Raw genomic sequence first — 19113 nt, 5'->3', positions numbered from 1 at the left:
AGTAAACCCATTCTCCTTCAAGACTTTGGAGCTGATGTAATGGAATGTCTGACTATGTGGTTCTGGGAGTAAGCTCATTCTCCTTCACAGACTTTGGAGCTGGTATGATAGAATGTTTGACTGGGTGGTTCTGGGAGTGTGATCCTGAGAATTGACAGCACTTTTACTTCTTTTAAGATCCTCAGACCCCAGGGCCTGCCTATGTAGGGCACCTTGTCTTGTCCCCTCCAGTTGAGTCAAGAAGTCAATGGTGCATGTCTATCTGGGGCACATCAATGACCTACTTGAGCAGAAGCTGAAGAGGGTTGAGGAGGGAATACAGGATGCCTGTGTGCCCAGAAAGGAGGATTTCACATGGATGAGAAATGGTGGGGACTGAGAGGCCAGAGGCCAAATGCCCATCCAGCTCTGGACCTTGGTAGGGATTCTCAACCTGTGGCTTCACATTGAGAGTCACTTGGAAGATGATTCAAAATGCACATTGCCAGGACCTACCGCTCCAGATTCTTATTCCATAAGTCTAGAATGGGAGGTGAAAATCTGTTCTTGTTGGCACCCCAGGTGATTTTTTTCTGCAGATTTTGACCTGGATGGAAGCCCACTACCTGTGGAGAAACTCCTGTGTAATCTTGGCTGATTAATTTAGTAGTCTTAAGTGACTAGAGTCCTAAGTGACTCTGTTAAAATACTGAACACAACATTTGAAAAAAGGTTAGGTAAAGTATTAGGTGAGATTAAAAGTGCTGATGTTTATGGAAGGGATTTGTGGAACAGTTACTGTTGTACCACATAAATATTTGTTATTATCCCAGCTCAGCCCCTTAGTAGCTATGTATGACCTTTGGCAATGACTTCACTTCTTTACACCTCATCTATAAAATGAGGATATTAATAGTACCTGTCTCACTGTAGCATTGCACAGAGTAAAATGAGAAAATACTGAGCACTGTGCCCCACATATGGACAAGTCTAAAAATGCTAGATATGATTGCTATTATAATTCTTTCATTAAGTGTTCAAAATTTACGTATTGAATGGCTACTGTGTTCCCCGGACGTCTATGAGTAGGGTGGCCATATGATATGTCTTTCAGACTGGGAGACTTTTGATGGTTAAAGGGGAGCTATTAACAATTACAGGGGGACAACAGGTGTCAAGTCAACAGTTCTGGATAGACCAGGATGCATGTCACCTGACCAAAATTAACCAAAGGGGAAAAGGTTTGTGAAGGAGGCTGGTACTAACAGCTCTCTTCATCCCTACCCTTGCAGAGCTTGAAGTCTCCTCTAAATAAATGTTGGCAAATGTGTGCAGGTTATTGGCTTTAGGGAATGACAAATTAGGAGCCCTCTTGAGCAGCCCCATCTGTGTTTGACTTTGCCTACAAGTATCCTACTCCTAGCCATAATGAATGCTAGCTTTTCTTCTTCCCAACTCCCTAGGTATCTCACCCCTAATTTTGCACATCTTGTTCCCTCTGGCCAGAATGTTTTTCCTCATTTATGAGTTTCCTAGGTAGGGTTGTGATAACAAAGACCGCAAACATGGTGGCCCAAGACAACACCTGTTTATTGCCCATAGTTCTGGAGGCCAAAAGGTCTGAAATCAGGTCAGTAGGGTCCTGCTTATTTAGAAGGTGCTAGAGAAGAATGCTTCCTCCTCTTCCAGCTTCTGTTGACTCTTGGAGTTCCATGGCTTGTAGAGGCATCTCTCCGATCTCTGCTTCCATTTTCACAGGATGTTTTCCTCTGTGTGCCTCTGTGTCCTCTCTTCTTATAAAGATACCAGTGACTGGATTTAGGAAGGCCCTAAATCCAGGATGATTTCATCTTGACAACCTCAGCTAATTACATCTACCAAGACCCTATTTTCAAATAAGTTCGCATTCTGGATGGACATGGATTTTGAGTAGACACTGTTCAACACACTATACTTCCTCTGGTTGGAAGAAGATTAAAATGAAAAAGAGGTTAGGGCTTTCCTTTAAATCAGGACACAGTATTGGGCCCAGTCTTTCGGAAGCTAAGCTTTCGTCTTGATGGGTTGAGCATGAGTCCTTATTCCCTCAGAAACTCGTTTATAAATGAACTGCCATCTTGCCTTTCTTGTCTCTCTACCAGAGCAAAGGAAGTAACTTGAGTTACTATAGGTACAAGTAAGATGTATCATCTGTAAATCTATGGCCTGACCTGTCATCTGTGGGTTTTCACTAGCTTCTATTAAAGAGGGATGCAAAACACTGTCGCCAGACTTTGAGGCACTGTCTCATAGTCCCCAGTCATCACCCCCAAACAATGGATTTTTGTAAATTTCTTCAATTGATTTATGCCAGGGGAGTACTGAATGTGCCCCTGCTGAGCTTTTATTCTCTCCTTATGCCCCCCAAATGTACATTATGAAAATGTAAAAAACTCAGACAACAATCTGAAAGGAAGTTCCTTATAAGTAAGTTCTGTTAGATAAATTTAGAAAAGTGTTGTTTTGTCCAAGACAATATTTACCAGTTATTTCTTTTTTTTTAGTTTTATTTTTTTTATTTTTTTAAAATTTACATCCAAATTAGTTAGCATATAGTGAAACAATGATTTCAGGAGTGGATTCCTTAATGCCCCTTACCCATTTAGCCCATCCCCCCTCCCACAACCCCTCCAGTAACCCTCAGTTTGTTCTCCATATTTATGAGTCTCTTCTGTTTTCTCCCCCTCCCTGTTTTTATATGATTTTTGCTTCCCTTCCCTTATGTTCATCTGTTTTGTCTCTTAAAGGCCTCATATGAGTGAAGTCATATGATTTTTGTCTTTCTCAGACTAATTCCACTTAGCATAATACCCTCCAGTTCCATCCACGTAGTTGCAAATGGCAAGATTTCATCCTTCTTGATTGCCGAGTAACACTCTATTGTGTGTGTGTGTGTGTGTGTGTGTGTGTGTGTGTGTGTATGTATGTGTGTGTGTGTGTGTATGCCACATTTTCTTTATCCATTCATCCAATGATGGACATTTGGGCTCTTTCCATACTTTGGCTATTGTCGATAGTGCTGCTATAAACATGGGGGTGTATGTGTCCGTTCGAAACAGCACACCTGTATCCCTTGGATAAATGCCTAGTAGGTCAAGTGCTGGGTCGTAGGGTAGTTCTATTTTTAGTTTTCTGAGGAACCTCCATACTGTTTTCCAGAGTGGCTGCACCAGCTTGCATTGCTACCAACAATGCAAAAGATATCCTTTCTCCACATCCTCACCAACATCTGTTGTTGCCTGGGTTGTTAATGTGAGCCATTCTGACAGGTGTGAGGTGATATCTCATTGTGGTTTTGATTTGTATTTCCCTGATGATGAGTGATGTTGAGCATTTTTTCATGTGTCGGTTGGCCATCTGGATGTCTTCCTTGGAGAAGCGTCTATTCATGTCTTTTGTCCATTTCTTCACTGGATTATTTGTTTTTTGGGTGTTGAGTTTGAGAAGTTCTGTATAGATTTTGGATAGTTCTTCTATATATAGAAGTTCTTTATATCTTTATCTGATATGTCATTTGCAAATATCTTCTCCCATTCTTTTGGTTGTCTTTTAGTTTTGCTGATTGTTTCCTTCGCTGTGCAGAAGCTTTTTATTTTGTTGAGGTCCTAGTAGTTCATTTTTGCTTTTGTTTCCCTTGCCTTCAGAGTCGTGTTGAGTAAGAAGTTGCTGCGGCCAAGATCAAAGAGGTTTTTGCCTGCTTTCTCCTCGAGGATTTTGATGCCTTCCTGTCTTACATTGAGGTCTTTCATCCATTTTGAGTTTATTTTTGTGTATGGTGTAAGAATGTGGTCCAGGTTCATTCTTCTGCATGTCGCTGTCCAGTTTTCCCAGCACCACTTGCTGAAGAGACTGTCTTTATTCCATTGTGTATTCTTTCCTGTTTTGTCATAGTTGGCCGTACGTTTGTGGATTCTGCATTCTCAGTTCTGTTCCATTGATCTGAGTGTCTTGTTCGTGTGCCAACCAGTTATTTCTGACTAAAGGTTCAAAGCTGGAGCCCCTGCCCCACACAGTGAATCTCTCTCATTTACCTGCAGCTGGCCTTGTGGCTCTTGGAGAAGCATTGTACTCACCTGCACACACTGTAACCCCCTGGAATCTACTTGGGATGGCAGTGGTCTTGACACACTGTTTCTCCTGAATAAATGATTACACGAGAGAATTTAGTTAGGACCAACAGCTGAAGTGGAAGAAATGAATACCATTTATCTTTTCTTGTAGTTGGATGTCAGGGTCTAGGATTTTGTCCTAGTTTGCACAGACGTTCAATGCCTTCCTCCAAACTGATATCTGGGGGGCAGCTCCAACCGGCATCTGCTTAGAGTGTGAAAGAAGAGAGCAGCTTCATGTTTTATTTATCCAGAGTAAAAGAATGGTTGCACATGACACAAGATGTCCAGATTATGAACAGGAGCTGTCATAAGTAACAGTGTGTTGTATTTATATCTAAAATTTAAACCTAAGGCTGTAAACTTAAGGAATTTGCAGCTGAGGAGTGAAACTGTTTATCGCCATGTCAGTTTAAAAAAATAAGTAGAAATGGGGCACCTGGGTGGCTCAGTCGGTTAAGCGACCAACTTCAGCTCAGGTCATGATCTCACAGTTTGTGAGCTTGAGCCCCGTGTCAGGCTCTGTGCTGACAGCTCAGAGCCTGGAGCCTGCTTTGGATTCTGTGTATCCCTCTTCTCTGCCTTTCCTCCACTCATTCTCTCTCTCTCTCTCTCCCCACCCAAAAATATAAATAAATAAATAAATAAATAAATAAATAAATAAATAAATAAATAAATAGAAATGACTGTCATTTCTCCTTTCTTCTTTGCCACTGAAGAGCTTGACTGACTACTGTCTTCCCCATCCTGCCCTACTCTGTGTGTACTCTACCCTACTGTACCCTGCTCAAGCTCCCCCAAGGTCTAAGGGACATGTGAGACCTCAGGTTGACTGAATGGCCCCCTGTTGATGGTGATGGCACTTGGCTACTTTATCTTCTGTGGTGGTAGGTAGGTAGGGTGGTAGGTAGGTGTAATATTTAAGGATATATGGTCCCTGGTTATTTTTCTTCCTTCTAGAGTCGACACACATTTCTTTTCTTTTTTCCCCTTCCCCCCCCTTTTAAATGTTTATTTATTTATTTTTGAGAGAGAGAGAGGGAGAGAGAGAGAGAGAGAGAGAGAGAATGAATCCCAAGCGGGCTTCACACTGTTAGCAAAGCCCAACATGTGGCTTAATCTCATGAACCAGGAGATCATGACCTCAGCCTAAATCATGAGTTGGATGCTCAATGACTGAGCCCCTCCCCCCCCCCCAGGTGCCCCAAACACGCATTTCTTCTCTTAAAGCTCTGTGTTAGATGTGTGACTTCATGGCTTTTTCTTTCATGGCTTTCTCCTAAGAGGGATTTGTTTTCATTTTTGTTTGTTAGTTTGTTTTTGGAGGGAGAGAGATCTATTTTCAAATAATCAAAGGTTCAAATTATCACTCTGGGTTTCTACAGATTCAAAATAAGCATTTTCTGTGTCATCTAATAGATTCTTTTAAAGACATGAATAAAATAAACTTATTCTCATGATGAACACTGACTAATGCATAAAGTAGTTAAATCACTACATTGTACATCTGAAACTAATATAATGCTGTATGTTAGTTACACTGGAACACAAAACAAAACAAAAGAAAACTTATTCTGTTCCAGATTGGCTACTACCTTACTGCAACCTTGAGCCGATCAACTTATTTTTCTGTGCTTAGTTGGTGCATTCCTAGTAACTGACATTGGGCTGTAGGCCATGCAAAGGCACACCTATTTCTCTTTGGTTCTGAATGAGTCTGGCCCTCGTGTTCACACAAGAGAAATCATGGATTAGAAACACAACACAGGTGAGATATACTGAGCATCTAGGACCTAGAGGTAGAAAGTAGTTTAGTGCAAATAAAAGATTCCTACAGCTTTTCCCCACCACTATTCTCAATATTCTTTACCTGAAATTTTTATGTATTTCCTTTAAGAAGTCCTGATATTTCACAGAGTCTGGGAAACACTTACAGTTCTGAAATGAGTCATGTTTACAAGCATAGAAGTTAGCAGAAACGGTCTGAACAGCCCTAAACAATCTCTATAGCTAGGCTTTTGGCATAAATTTTGCTGGATTGTGTCCCCAAAAGTAAAAATTTCCATACTGTTCTCTATGTAAGAGTAAGTTAGACAAAGGATATCTTTTTTTTTTTTGAGATATTTTTAATTTTTGAGAGAGAGAGAGCACAAACTGATGAGGGGCAGAGAGAGAGGGGAACGGAGTATCTGAATCAGGCTCTGTGCTGACAGCAGAGAGCCCTATGTGGGGCTCAAACTCATGAACTGTGAGATCATGATCTGAGCTGATGTGGGACACTCAACTGACTGAGCCACCCAGGTGCCCCAAGACAAAAAATATCTTAACAATAAAAGTGATGAAAGAAAAAGAAAGAAAGAAAGAAAGAAAGAAAGAAAGAAAGAAAGAAAGAAAGAAAGAAAGAAAGAAGAAAGAGAGAAAGGCAGCATAGGGCAGATGAGTAAAGTGGGGAGGGGGTGGGGCAGAGAGGAAGACAGGGGAGATGAGGGGAGAACATCCAAAGACCATCAGATTCTTTTAGAAAGTAGAAATATGTGAGGGATGAAGAGAGGGAAACCAGAAACAAATTGCAGAATAAAATGGCCAACATTCTTTTAGGGCCTGGCAATGAATAAATGCCGAAAAAGGATTTAAAGATGTTTTTGTCCTTATCAGGTTATCTTGTTTTTCTTGAAATGGCCTCATTGCTGCAAAATATCTTCTCTCCACATTGTAAACCAAATCTCTTTGGCAGCAATAAATTTTGCACTGAATTTTGGGAAGAGAGAAAACGCAGTGAGAGAGAGGTATCATAGGAAATGGGTTCGGGACAGTTTGCATGCTTTGTACCTTTTCCTAGGGTTGTATCAACTAGGAAAAAATTTCTATAGGAAGGAGATATGATACAAAATGGATATTGTTCAGGATTCATCTGATCGCCATACATGCCTGAGAAGGAGAGTGTGTGAGCGCTGTGCCCCACCCTCCCCATGAATGCGATAAAGCATATGCATGAGTTGTCAAAACTAATGTAACTCTGTTGGAAGACTCCATGCATATGTATCTTAACTGTTCATAATATTCATCATAACCAGTAATAGAACATTTAAAGAAATGACACTCGGAAGTGCTTTTTGTAAAGCTCACAATATAAAACGTAATTTAATTTGGTTTAATGGGTGTAGGACCAGGTGGCCTGTGTATCTAGGGAAGGGCATGCATGGACCCAGGGAACCCCAGACCTCACCTGTGCATACAGGACTCACATCCACCTGCAGTAAATCATCTACTACACAGCTCCCTGGTAGCGAAGGCCATCAATTCCCGTTTGTCCCCTTCCTCTCCTGTTGGATCCTAATGAGCAGCAAAATGGTCCCAGGCCCTGGGTGGGAGGGACGTGGGGAGCATGGCTCCGACCCTCCCTGGCTAATTAGCATGGGGCTAATTGACCTTTCACATCAATTGTGTTCCTCAGCCTTCAGCAACAAGAGAAGGGGCCTTTCATTATCTCTATGTGGCATAATATCTTTGATTCTAATGAAAACCAGTCATAAGAAATGTGAGATAAATTCAAAGCATAAATCGCAAAATATCCATCTTCTACAAATCTCTGTAAAAAAATGAAAGCTCAGGTTGAAGGAACAGTTTTTATTCTCGTCCAATTAATATAAATTGGCATTTAGTGTTCACTGAAGGGGACTGAGGGAACTGGAGTTCAAGAGAAACAAACCCGTGGGAACGATTCCTTTCTGGTTATTCTGACTCTCCTCTGAACATCTCTGGGCTCGCACTGCTTCATCCATGTTGTTGCCTTGTTAGCTGTGACCATACAAAATATTTCTCAACCATTACATCTAAAAATATCTTTAACTTCCTAAATAATTGCCGTTTTGTCTTTCTCTGACACAGAAAATACTTTTATTAAAAACTTGTACAGAAACATGTTTGTGAAAAGTTATTATCAGAAGAAGCAACTAAAAAGCATTCTGAATTTTTAACGGCAAAAGAAAGGGAAATCTGAATTGTTTAAAAAAGTGTTTCTTTTTTACTGAGATAATTTATGTCAGATCATCTAAGAAAGACCTCTTTCGTGTCAAAACAATTTTTAAAATGAAAATATGATAACAACATTGACTATTAAATTAGGAAATCTTTTATCTGATAATTCTTGGCTGACCATATTATTGCTTTTCTGAAGGAAAAAAATGTGTGTGGTTAAAATGCAGATGAAAATCAGAGATTTTTCAGCCTTTAAAATGTAAAGTTGGTACACAATAGGACAGCCTTCCCGTTGAAATCATTTAGGCATTTTTGTAGGATGAAAATAGAGCTTAGAAGACTAGAGAGAAGCTAGCATGACTAATTGGTAGAGTATGCCCACGAATGTGGATTGGTCAGTATGCCAACCGGTGTGGATTGGTCAGTATGCCCATGAGTGTGGATTGGTCAGTGTGCCCACCAGTGTGGATTGGCCAGTATGCTGCCCAGTGTGGATTGGTCAGCATGCCCACGAGCGTGGATTGGTCTGTGTGCCCACCAGTGTGGATTGGTCAGTATGCCGACCAGTGTGGATTGGTCAGTATGCCCATGAGTGTGGATTGGTCAGTATGCCCATGAGTGTGGATTGGTCAGTATGCCCGTACAAATAAACCTGCAGGACATTGTGTCCAACATGCCTGCCCATTTCCTGACTTCAGAGAGGTGGAGAAGCAGAATATTTGAATAGTTCAAAGCAGATTATTTGCAAAAGCACTGGGTTTACAGCCAGAAAACATGGCCTACAGGGCTGGCTCCTTCGTTTCCCAATTATGTGTCTAATTTGGGTGAGTCACTCAAGCCATGCGAAAGTTTCCTCACCTCCGAAGTGGCTGCCACACTTGATGCGTGCTTCACAAGGTCACTGAGTCATTCAACAAACCCGGGTGGGGCTGGTCTCTGTAGTAGCCAGCTCAGCATTAGAGAGATGCAGTGTCTTTTCTTGAGGCTAGCACTGCTTGGTGACGGAGAGAAACACATAGGAAAGTAGGTGCAATACAGAGTGGTCAGTGCTGTCTTCTCGGGGGCTTGGGACCCCAAGGAGCGCTGAGTTGCCTGCCGCTACTGGCCTTCTGGGCCAGAGACTAACTGTTGCCAGGTGACCTTCACTCCAGTTCTTTACCTGCTTTGATGACTCCTGTGTAACTGGCACTGGTCCTTACTCTCATCACTACCTTGTTATCTTGTTTGTTTTTAATCAGATCCGCCCATACTCTCTTTTGCTTCCTCCTTTGACTCAGTTCCAGTGGGGCTGTCTTCTAAGGCTTCTGGGTGTCTGGCTTTCCTCCCAATCATTCCTTTGTATCTGGGGCTTGTCCATACAGCTTCCAAACCCTGTTCTTCACGATGGCCCCTGTGCTCTCGTCCTGCTCTGTCTGCCCCATACACCACCCGCTTCTCAGCAGCCACATTGTGGAGTTTAGGGGAGTCAGAGAAGGATAAGGGGGAATCCTCAGCCTGGGTTTCTACCTGGGCTTCACACTTAGGAGCTGGGTGACATTGAACCTGTCATGAAGGTTCCCTTTCATCTTCTGTTAGGTGTGATCGAATTGAACAGCCAGTAAAATAAAGAGCTTTATTTGTTCGGCCATACATCAGGATTTCCCAAAACATACTTGGGGATGGTAACAGCACCTCCCTCCGAGGACTCTGGGAACACTAAACAACTTACTGCATCAAAAACCTTACAATGCAGTCTGGAGGCCATTTAGAGCTCAAAGATATCGTGCACTTACTTATTTTACTTGTATTAATATAATTGTTATTGCTATAGAAGATGAAAGCACTTTGTTAATAGTGTGACATTTTTGACTTTTTGAAGCGCATAATTATTTATTTTAGAGATTGTCTGTCTAACCCTTCTCTGAGTGTTTGGGAAACATTCCAATAACTTTTCAATCCCCAGGAATTTTCTTGTTCGAATATACTTGTTTTTACATGGTCTCAAAGGTTAAGACTATTTTGAAAATCATTAGCAGGTTTTTCAAGTTTTGCTTATTTCCAGTGTTCTAAGGGGATCACCAGACTTCCAAATATTTGAATCCTAACTGCATGTCAGCAAAGCAACTCCTTTTTGGAAAAAGAAAAATACACCAACTCCTTGGATATTGTTGAATAATGGCCAACTGGGTGAGAGTTGGCCATTGGTTGCCAAACAATTCCCATAGATGTTTTGTTAATACTGGGATATCTCCAAATCAAAGGTCGTGTACAGAATGTCCAAGATACAGATGTCTCAGTTCCCGGTGGGACCACAGCTCCATTTGACAGCATAATAGCAAGCCCACTTGAACAAATTAACTACTTTGTTCATCAACACTAAACAACCTATGTCACCTTTCTTGTTGAATTGGTAAGTTATAACAAAACACAAATGAAATGTGTTTCCTGTTTGTGAGGCGATATTCTATTTATTGAGAAAACGAAGATAAAGTAGACATTGTTTTTGTCCTGAGGAAATTTAAAGCCATGTTGGAGAACTCTGCTGTCTTCCCACTGAAGATCTCGACCTCCCGAAGCTGAGGAATTTTTTGTATACTGCGAGAACTAGATATTATTTTGGGCTTTAGAGTGGCTAGTTCACTAAACTTTATCCCTAGAATGTGTTATTAATGAGGTTTTGAACTGAACCAGTGTGATAGTGCAGGTATACCATCTGGCAAAGGGACTGCTTTCTGAGATCCACACTGGTTTTTATAACAAGTCAAAGAATTAAGCAATTATTGGTTTCAGAACCAAGGATGGAGACTGAGGGAAATATGTTCTATACATATCACTGTAACTACTGAAATCTGTTTGGGGTCTTCCTATCCCCTTTCCAGCTCTACCCTGAGCATTCGAAAAATCTGGATTTGAAAGGAAAATCTCAGTATTTGGATTTCTTCCATATTTGTCAAATTTTAGCAGACTCTGAGAATTTACTGAGGTTCTTCATATGTTTTATGGCATCTGAGCATATAGTGAGATGTATATATATGCATATACATATGTATATGCATATATATATATAGTGATATATATACATATATGTGCACACACACACACACACACACACACACACACACAGTTCACAGGAAGCCAGAATGCTGCCAGAGTGATGGTCACATCTATAGCATCTGCTTATCCTACCTTATGTGCCCGTTTTCCAAGTTGGACTGTGTGAGTGGCACAGCCTAATAGGATTTGGAGGCTTTATGGATGCACAAGATAAGGGACAAATCCTGTTTAGTTTTCAAAATTCCTAAATGGTGATACAATACTAACAACTCTGTATTGACTTATTGCTGTGCATTGGGTCTGTTCTTCTGTTTCCTCAAATCTTCAGAGTAGTCTTCAAAGTTGGTGATATTACTGCCAATGACAGATGTAGAAACTAGTGCTTAGGGAGGAAAAGTAATTTGCCAAAAATTATACAGCTAATAAATTGCATCTATTTGGCTTTAAATTACACGTTCTTTCTTCCATAGCCTTCTGGTTCCCCAGGGAGCACTTTAGGTATTGAGCTTATGACTATTTATATTTGTTCATTCATTCTTGTTTCCTAGCCCGTCCCTCACCTTTTCCATTCACAGACATACTTTCTAAATCTGCTAGGTTCAAAGTGCTGTGTGAAGCATTCTGGTAAGTAAAACTATAAACATGACCCAGTTGCTGTTCTCAAGAATTTCTAAATTTAGTCTGAAGATCACAGACACAAGCACACGTGCGCGCGCGCGCACACACACACACACACACACACACACACACACACATGCAAATACTGCCCAAGCTGTGACCACTGCTATAAGAAGAGCATGGCAGGCAGATTTCTGGCATTGAGATGAGGAAGAAAGGCATTACTTTTATCTGAGAGGATCACATAAGTCCTGAACTTAGATAGAGGAATTCTATCCGACTGAATTCTTGAGCCTCCTTGAAAAGAACACACTAGAGATAAAAGCCTCAGGGGATGTTGGCATACTGATTCCCCGCTGTTTCTCCTTGTGGCAAAGCTCCTGCCCCACATGCCCACTCAAGTGTACTCCAGCTCTTGATGTTGGTTTATTTGAAATAACCCAGGCTAAAGGCCATATACAGTTCCTAGAGTTCTAGCCGAACACGGCGGCCATGATGAATAGTGATAGAATGTCTGTTAGTCCAATTAGAATGGAAAATAGATACTGTCAGCTATTACTGCCTGATGAACAACCACAAAATCTCAGTGTCGTGCATTGATAAACATCTCCGTCAGGTCAGCTGGGGGCCTGCAGGGCCAGCCTGCATCCAGCTGGAAGGCTGTGCCCAAGCTGTGGGTACTGCTGCACTTGGGTGGAAACTACCCAAGGGTGCTCTATTGCTGGCCCCAGCAGTGGTGCAGATACATTTCAAGGCCCTGGTTCAGTCATGTTGGGCAAAGCCAATCATGCTACTGAGCCCAACTCAAGGACAGGAGGAGAGATGAGAGTGAATAGCTCTGATGAGAAACCTAATCTATCATGTATACAGTGAAGGAGAGGGAAAGGAGATAAAATCATAAGGCAGGTGGTCTAGAGAGGAGAAAAGTCTAAACACACCTGAAGATGGTAATGAGCTGTCAGATTCTTTTTAACAGTTTATAGTGAGACATCTTAAAAGATTATGTAGCATACCCCAGAAACTTGCACATAATGGATTATAGGGAGAGATGGGAGGTCAGGGAGCAATTGCAGAGCTCCTATGATGATGAAGGGCTAAAATGGGGAGATGACAATTAGGAAGTAAGGGAGCGGAAGATGTGAAGGGTATTTCTAAGTCCTTGCTGGATGTAAGGGAAGGGCGGAGGAGCTCAAGGTGGTGATTCTACCGAAGCCATTAGAAGACACAGGAGGATAATCAGAGCTGAAGGGGGGCAGGGAGGGCTTGACCCTAGATACCATGGGGGAGGGCGGTGCTTTGACAGAAATGGAGTAGTTACGTGGGGGCAGGCCAAGGTGGCAGAGATTGATGACCCAGTGACCACTGCTGAGTAGGAGCAGTCCTGACACACAGAGCTGTGAGGACAGATGGCAGGGAGAGTGAGTGTGTCCCCATGGCAGTGGTTCAGAACCCAGGATGGGGAAGAGGTAGGAATGGGATTCAGGACCCGGGGTGGTCACCTGGTGACCTTCTGAGTCCACAACTGTGTGGCTGCAGGAAATGCTGACACATGGTGGGCGTCACTCTTAAACGTTTGCTGGTGCAATGGTGGAACACTGGAGGGGGGCAGGGGGCCAGTTCTGATTGTTATTAGTATCGCTGTGTTTGCATGGGTGTCCTTTGAACATTGATTGCTATGATGAGAGAGTGACAGCGGGTAGTTTGTAGATATCGAAATTTGGGGGTCTTCTCTGCAGACAGATGAGTGACTTTCTATCCAGTAGCTATTCTATTTTTTTTAAGTTTATTTATTTATTTTGAGAGAGAGAGCGAGCGAGAGAGAGAGCAAGTGCACAGGGTAGGGACATACAGAGAGGGAGACAGAGAATCCCAAGCAGGCTCTGCACTGTCAATGCAGAGCCAGATGCAGGGCTTAAACTCAGGAACCATGAGATCATGACCTGAGGCGAAATAAAAAATCAGACCCTTAACCCACTGAGCCACCCAGGTGCCCCCTCCATTAGGTATTCTGAGACCTGGCTTTGATCTCAGGTAGTCTAGTTTTTGTCCTAGTAAATTAGCTGACTTCTAACTTTAATTCTACTAAATTTTCAAGTCTCCTGTTCATACACATCAATATATTGACGCAGAACATTTTTGCAAATGGTCACTGATGTTAATTGTGAAATTGGCAGAAACAGTGGATGACTGCTGGGGTGGCCTGGGTCTGCCGTTCCCCTGCTTCCCCATCGCCGTGCTTATGTGTTTGCCGGTGACATGGGGGTACGTGTGGAGTCTGTCATAAACACAGTAATTTTAAATTGTAGAGAAAGATGCCCTGTAATTGACAATAACCAACTCTCTGAGCTTTTGTGAATGGAGACAAATGCAAGTATTTATATCTGATAGTTGGGAGGACACATCACTTCTGAAATAAGCCAGTTTTAAAAGAATACTGCTTTTCACTGTGCTGCTGTATGCAGTGCGGTTCCTTTTTGTCCTGCTACATTTCATGTCGCTTTGGATATTACCCTAGTTTTCTATCGCCCTGTTCCCTTTATCCCCACATTTCGGTTTGTGGCCCCAGTACAGTGTTGTGTGCGGAACACACACACGCGTGAGTTCTGTCGCCCTGATGACAGGAGAAGTGTATCTAACGTGATCAGTCACACATGGCTGTTTTCTTAAGTTCCGTGATTTCGTGCAGCCTTGGACCTAAACAGATTTTAGAGTCTTTCGTGTACTCTGGGACGGAGGACAAGGTGAACCTTGCTTGGCATTTTAAGTTAGTATTGGTCTAATGTTCTGGTCTGTTTCTGCCTTGCTCCCACATAGAGCTGTGACCTGGACCAGCAGAGCATCGTTCATGTTGTGCTGAGACCCTGGAGAAAAGGCCCAGAAAGGGAAGGAGGTGACAGCCCACAAAACGCCCTGGAGGGCTCGAGGAGAGAGCCCGAGAGCTTGACCCGTGTGGACCTCAGCAGCTCAGTCCTCCCTGCGCACTCAGTGGGTCTGGCTGTGGTCCTGAATAATGACCGTGAGGAGACCCTGCCAGCTGGAAGGCCAGGTAATTGTACAGACCCAGTCTGTGGCTAGTAGAGCACTTTGTATAGCAGGTCTCCACAGAGAAGGGCCTCAACACGTGCATAGTTGGTTCATGGTAAGTTCTAGATTACTGGAGGGAGACGTCGCTGGGAGGACGGTACTTGGCCATAAAATTTGAGATGAATACATTTAATAAATGCAATAAAACAGGGTTTTCAGGTTGAGAATGAAGGTGAGGGATGGAGGAGACGTCAGGACCATGATAATAGCATTTTACTTTATTTTTATTTATTTTGAGAAACTAGGAGTGGGGTGGAAATGTGATGTATTGTGCTTGGGTCAGAATATGTGATGAAGGTGCATGTATGTCCTTCTCAACGTTTGCCTCCCTTTTCTATTTCTTATTTCCCTAAAATACATTTTGGTTTATTATGTTTCTGATGATGTAGAGAAATTTTAAAAAGCAGAAAGAGAAGTATAGAGGCAATTCTAGTCATTTGCAGGTGCCAAGGCAACCCATTACAATGTCAATAACACCCTTTGTATGAAAGGGTGTTCCTTCTGTCTACGTAGCAACCCATTTCAAAAGTGCTTTTATTTAGCAAGGATGGCAATTCCTTTGTTATTTTGACAATATTAATGTGTCTCCCTTAGTCCTCTGTTTTCCAATCTAAATAGTCAAAGGTGTATCAGGATTATTTTTGACTATGTGTGACAGAAAACACAAAATGATAACTGATTTTATAAGTTATATGTGCATTTCTCTCTCACGTACAATGAGTGAGGACATAGGCAGTTCGAGGCCGTTGTGGATTTCACAGTGTCAGAGAGTTCAGGAACTAGCAAGGTGGAGGCCTAAAATAATATGAAATGTCTCCTGCTAATTTCACTAAGTAAAATTTAACAAAGTTTAAAAAATCATAGATGAGATTATAAAAAGAAAAAATTTCCAAGGACAAGTGAAAAAGTAGACATAGCAGTTATCTTTGTATAGAGGAATGGATAAACCCAGAATTTAGGTGCATGAGCTGATACCCTGGTGGCCTTCAGGAGGTTGTTCAGGGGAGGAAGGCTGTCCTTTACATACACTGAGCACTTAGCAGAATGAAAAAAATATATATATGTGGAGGAAACTGAGATACATCTAAACCTTTGCAGTTCCTGTGTGATCCAGAATGGGAAGTTAATATAAGTATCAGACTCAGATTTATGGTGTGCGTGATGTATGTGATTGGTTTCCCCTAAAACTTGAGAAAATAAAACAACAATTTGAAACAGAACACAAAACACATGCATGTTATGTTAATTAAAGCATACAAAAAATAGAAACCTAAATCAGAAAACAAACATAATAGAAAAATATAGCTATTAAATAAAACATAATTTTAGCTACTGGAATTAAAAAAAAAATCCTCAGTGGATGGGTTAAAACAGCAAGTTAGTCAATGCCAAAGAGAGAATTTGTGAACTGCAAGATAGATACGAGGGAATTTTCCATAATGTGGTATAGATTAAAAGGTAAAACAATGCTTTTCAGAGACTAGGGGTTTAGAACGAGATGGCTAAACATATTTCTGATGGAAATTTCATTATAGGAGAATACAGAATAGAAGAGAGACAGTTTAATAAGAGAATGACTGAGAATCCTGTTTCAAGAGTACACGGTCCCAAGCATGATAAAACAAAACAAAGCAAAAACAAACAAACAGACAAAAAAACGTCCACTCAGTTGGTCTTAATCAAGATAAACAAAGATAAATTCACTTTATAAAGAAAGTAAAAGACTAGGGGCACCTGGTGGCTCAGTCCAGTTAAGCATCTGACTGGCTCAGGTAAATGATCTCACGTCCCATAGGTTCGTGCCCTGCGTTGGGCTCTGTGCTGACAGCTCAGAGCCTGGAGCCTGCTTCAGATTCTGTGTCTCTCTGTCTGCCCCTCTCCTGCTCACGCTCTGTCTCTGTCTCTCTCTAAAAATAAATAAACATTTAAAAAAAATTTTTTAAATAAAGAAAGTAAAAGAGCAAGGAAAAAGAGATCTTAAAATCAAATGAAGAAAATAGATTACTTGCAATGCAGTAATAATTTGAATCGATCCTGGCAGAAATAATGGAAGAAAAATGACAGTGGAGTCACATCAAATGACTTGTTAACTTAGAATTCTAAACCTAAAATACCTTACAAAATTATTGCTTAAAAGTGAGAAGCAAATAAAGACGCTTTCAGACAAACACTGAGAGTATTTGTACTCAGTCTGAAAGAATGTTATTCACAACAGGGAGGGGTGGTTTGAACCCAGGGTGACCAAAAGAGATATAAGAGACGATGCTCAGAAAATACAAGGGTAAAAATGGATCAGTCTAAATGAACATTGATATAAAAAATAACATTGATTAGTTTGATGGGTACAAAAACAGGAGGAACCGAAGTAGTAGATAAAATGACATTTAGGAGAAAACAGTGATCAATTAACATGGAAATACATTCAAGATCTCACTAACGATCAGAGAAATTAATATTCCAACAATATTGTATCGCTGCAGCCCACCTGATGGGCCAATATTTAAAAGTTTGACGATACCAAGTATTGGTTAGGATTTAGGGCAGAAAGTGCTTTGGTACATGATGATAAGGATGTTAATTGATTCAGCCATCATAGAGAGCAATGCACAGCTTCACAGTCATTAATGGATTTCCAGATATGCATTTTCTAGAACTCAGAGTAGTGAGGAGACACCCATGTAGATGACCATCATGGGACCCCTGAAGTTTGTGAATAAAGAGAAATGACAAAGCTGGGGCATCCGGTTGGCTCAGTCGGTGAAACGTCTGACTCTTGGTTCTGGCTCAGGTCATTATCTGAGTGCAGAGCCTGAGTGCAGATTCTTCCCTCTCTTTCTGCCCCTCCCCTGCTCATGCATGAGTCACAGGTGGATGTTCTCTCTTTCTCAAAAAAAAAAAAAAAAAAAAAAAAAAAATTAAAAACTTAAAAAAAAAAAGAAATGACATAGCTGTCTTTAAATAGGAGATGGATAAATAATTAATGCTGTATTCTTATAATGGGTTGTTAATTGCAAATAATGTTCAGTAAGATACAGTTGATGCAAAATTTCAAACCATAAGATCCAAAACATTTACATCTATTGTTTAGCAGGGTAACCAAATAATGTACTTTGCCCAAGCAGGATATATTTGAGAGTTAAAATATACATTAAATATAATTAAACTATATATTTATATACCTTTGAAATATTTATTTATGGGTCAACAAATTGGATTCATTATGTTAGCAAAAAATGAACTGGTTATTTAGTATGATTTTCAAAAATAATTTTTTTCAAAAATTAAAAAGATTATGTTCTTTAGAGCAAGATCAAACCTTTATATTTATCATCTGAACATTAATAATATTAGTAGAATAATTATCCTTTGTACTTATTCACACATTTCAATCAGTTTAATGTATCTGACTCTACCATCTCATCAGTGGTATTTACCTAAAGACTAAAAGCAAATCTTATGGTTTCTTCTTATTATAAAATTGCTTTTAGTCTTCTTCAGTTTTATTTAATGATGAATACATTTGGCATTATTATTACCTTCAATTTATGTCTTTCTAGACCATAATCCTTTTAGCTAAGAAAATATTCTTTTACCATAGGGATTTAGATACCAGTAGGCTCTCAGAAAATTCTACAAAATGTTTAACATCCACTTCATATTTTTAATTGAAATGTGTAATTCTTTCAACCCAAACAAGAGATTAAATAAGCTTTTATTAATGCATGCAATATTGAAAATGCCAACACCACCATAGTTGGAGCCTTCAGATTATTGTATGCTCCATGACGAGACTGTTTAGTTAGACTTCCCACATCAGCCTCCGTCGGTTACATCTGACTTCTCTCTGATCATCTTGTTCTCATTAGCCCACTGACTGGTGGCCTGTTACCTGTGTGCATTTTGCAGGGCTGGGGACTGGCCAATGTACCACTTGTGGATGCACCAGGTAAATGGCAGGGGTGGCATCCTTATGGGATTCTCCCCTCCCCCTGCCCCGGCCCCAGACCAGGAATGAGCTCTGCTGGAACCCTGCATGCTGTGTGTGAGGGGCATGTGCTAGTTTTGTAGAATCTGGAAAGGATAGGGAAAGGAGAGATGGGTTGTCCCAGGTCAACTTTAAGACTTAACTCTGTGTTAAACTTAAAATTGAACTACAAAAAGTCATCCCTTCATCTTCAGACCTGGGAAGAATCATCTCCTTTTCAGAAGTCTTATACCTTCTACTGCTTTCAATTATATACAGGTTCTCAGCATATACTCCTTAGTGAAGACA

The 19113-nt window shown here is 40.9% G+C and overlaps 1 protein-coding gene across 2 annotated transcripts in view; it reads left to right on the top strand.

Annotated features, from left to right (window-relative positions):
* PRKN (parkin RBR E3 ubiquitin protein ligase) overlaps positions 1–19113 on the top strand; it is a 1351707-nt gene that overhangs the window by 418940 nt on the left and 913654 nt on the right. For both annotated transcript variants that reach the window (XM_030316747.1, XM_030316746.1), the window contains exon 3: positions 14571–14802. In XM_030316747.1, the coding sequence (XP_030172607.1) occupies positions 14571–14802 (232 nt within the window). The remainder of the gene's footprint in view (positions 1–14570; positions 14803–19113) is intronic.

The sequence above is a fragment of the Lynx canadensis genome, chromosome B2, assembly GCF_007474595.2.
Source record: "Lynx canadensis isolate LIC74 chromosome B2, mLynCan4.pri.v2, whole genome shotgun sequence".
NCBI lineage: Eukaryota > Metazoa > Chordata > Mammalia > Carnivora > Felidae > Lynx > Lynx canadensis.
Note: the sequence above shows the minus strand (reverse complement) of the source record. Positions and strands in the feature narration are given on the sequence as shown.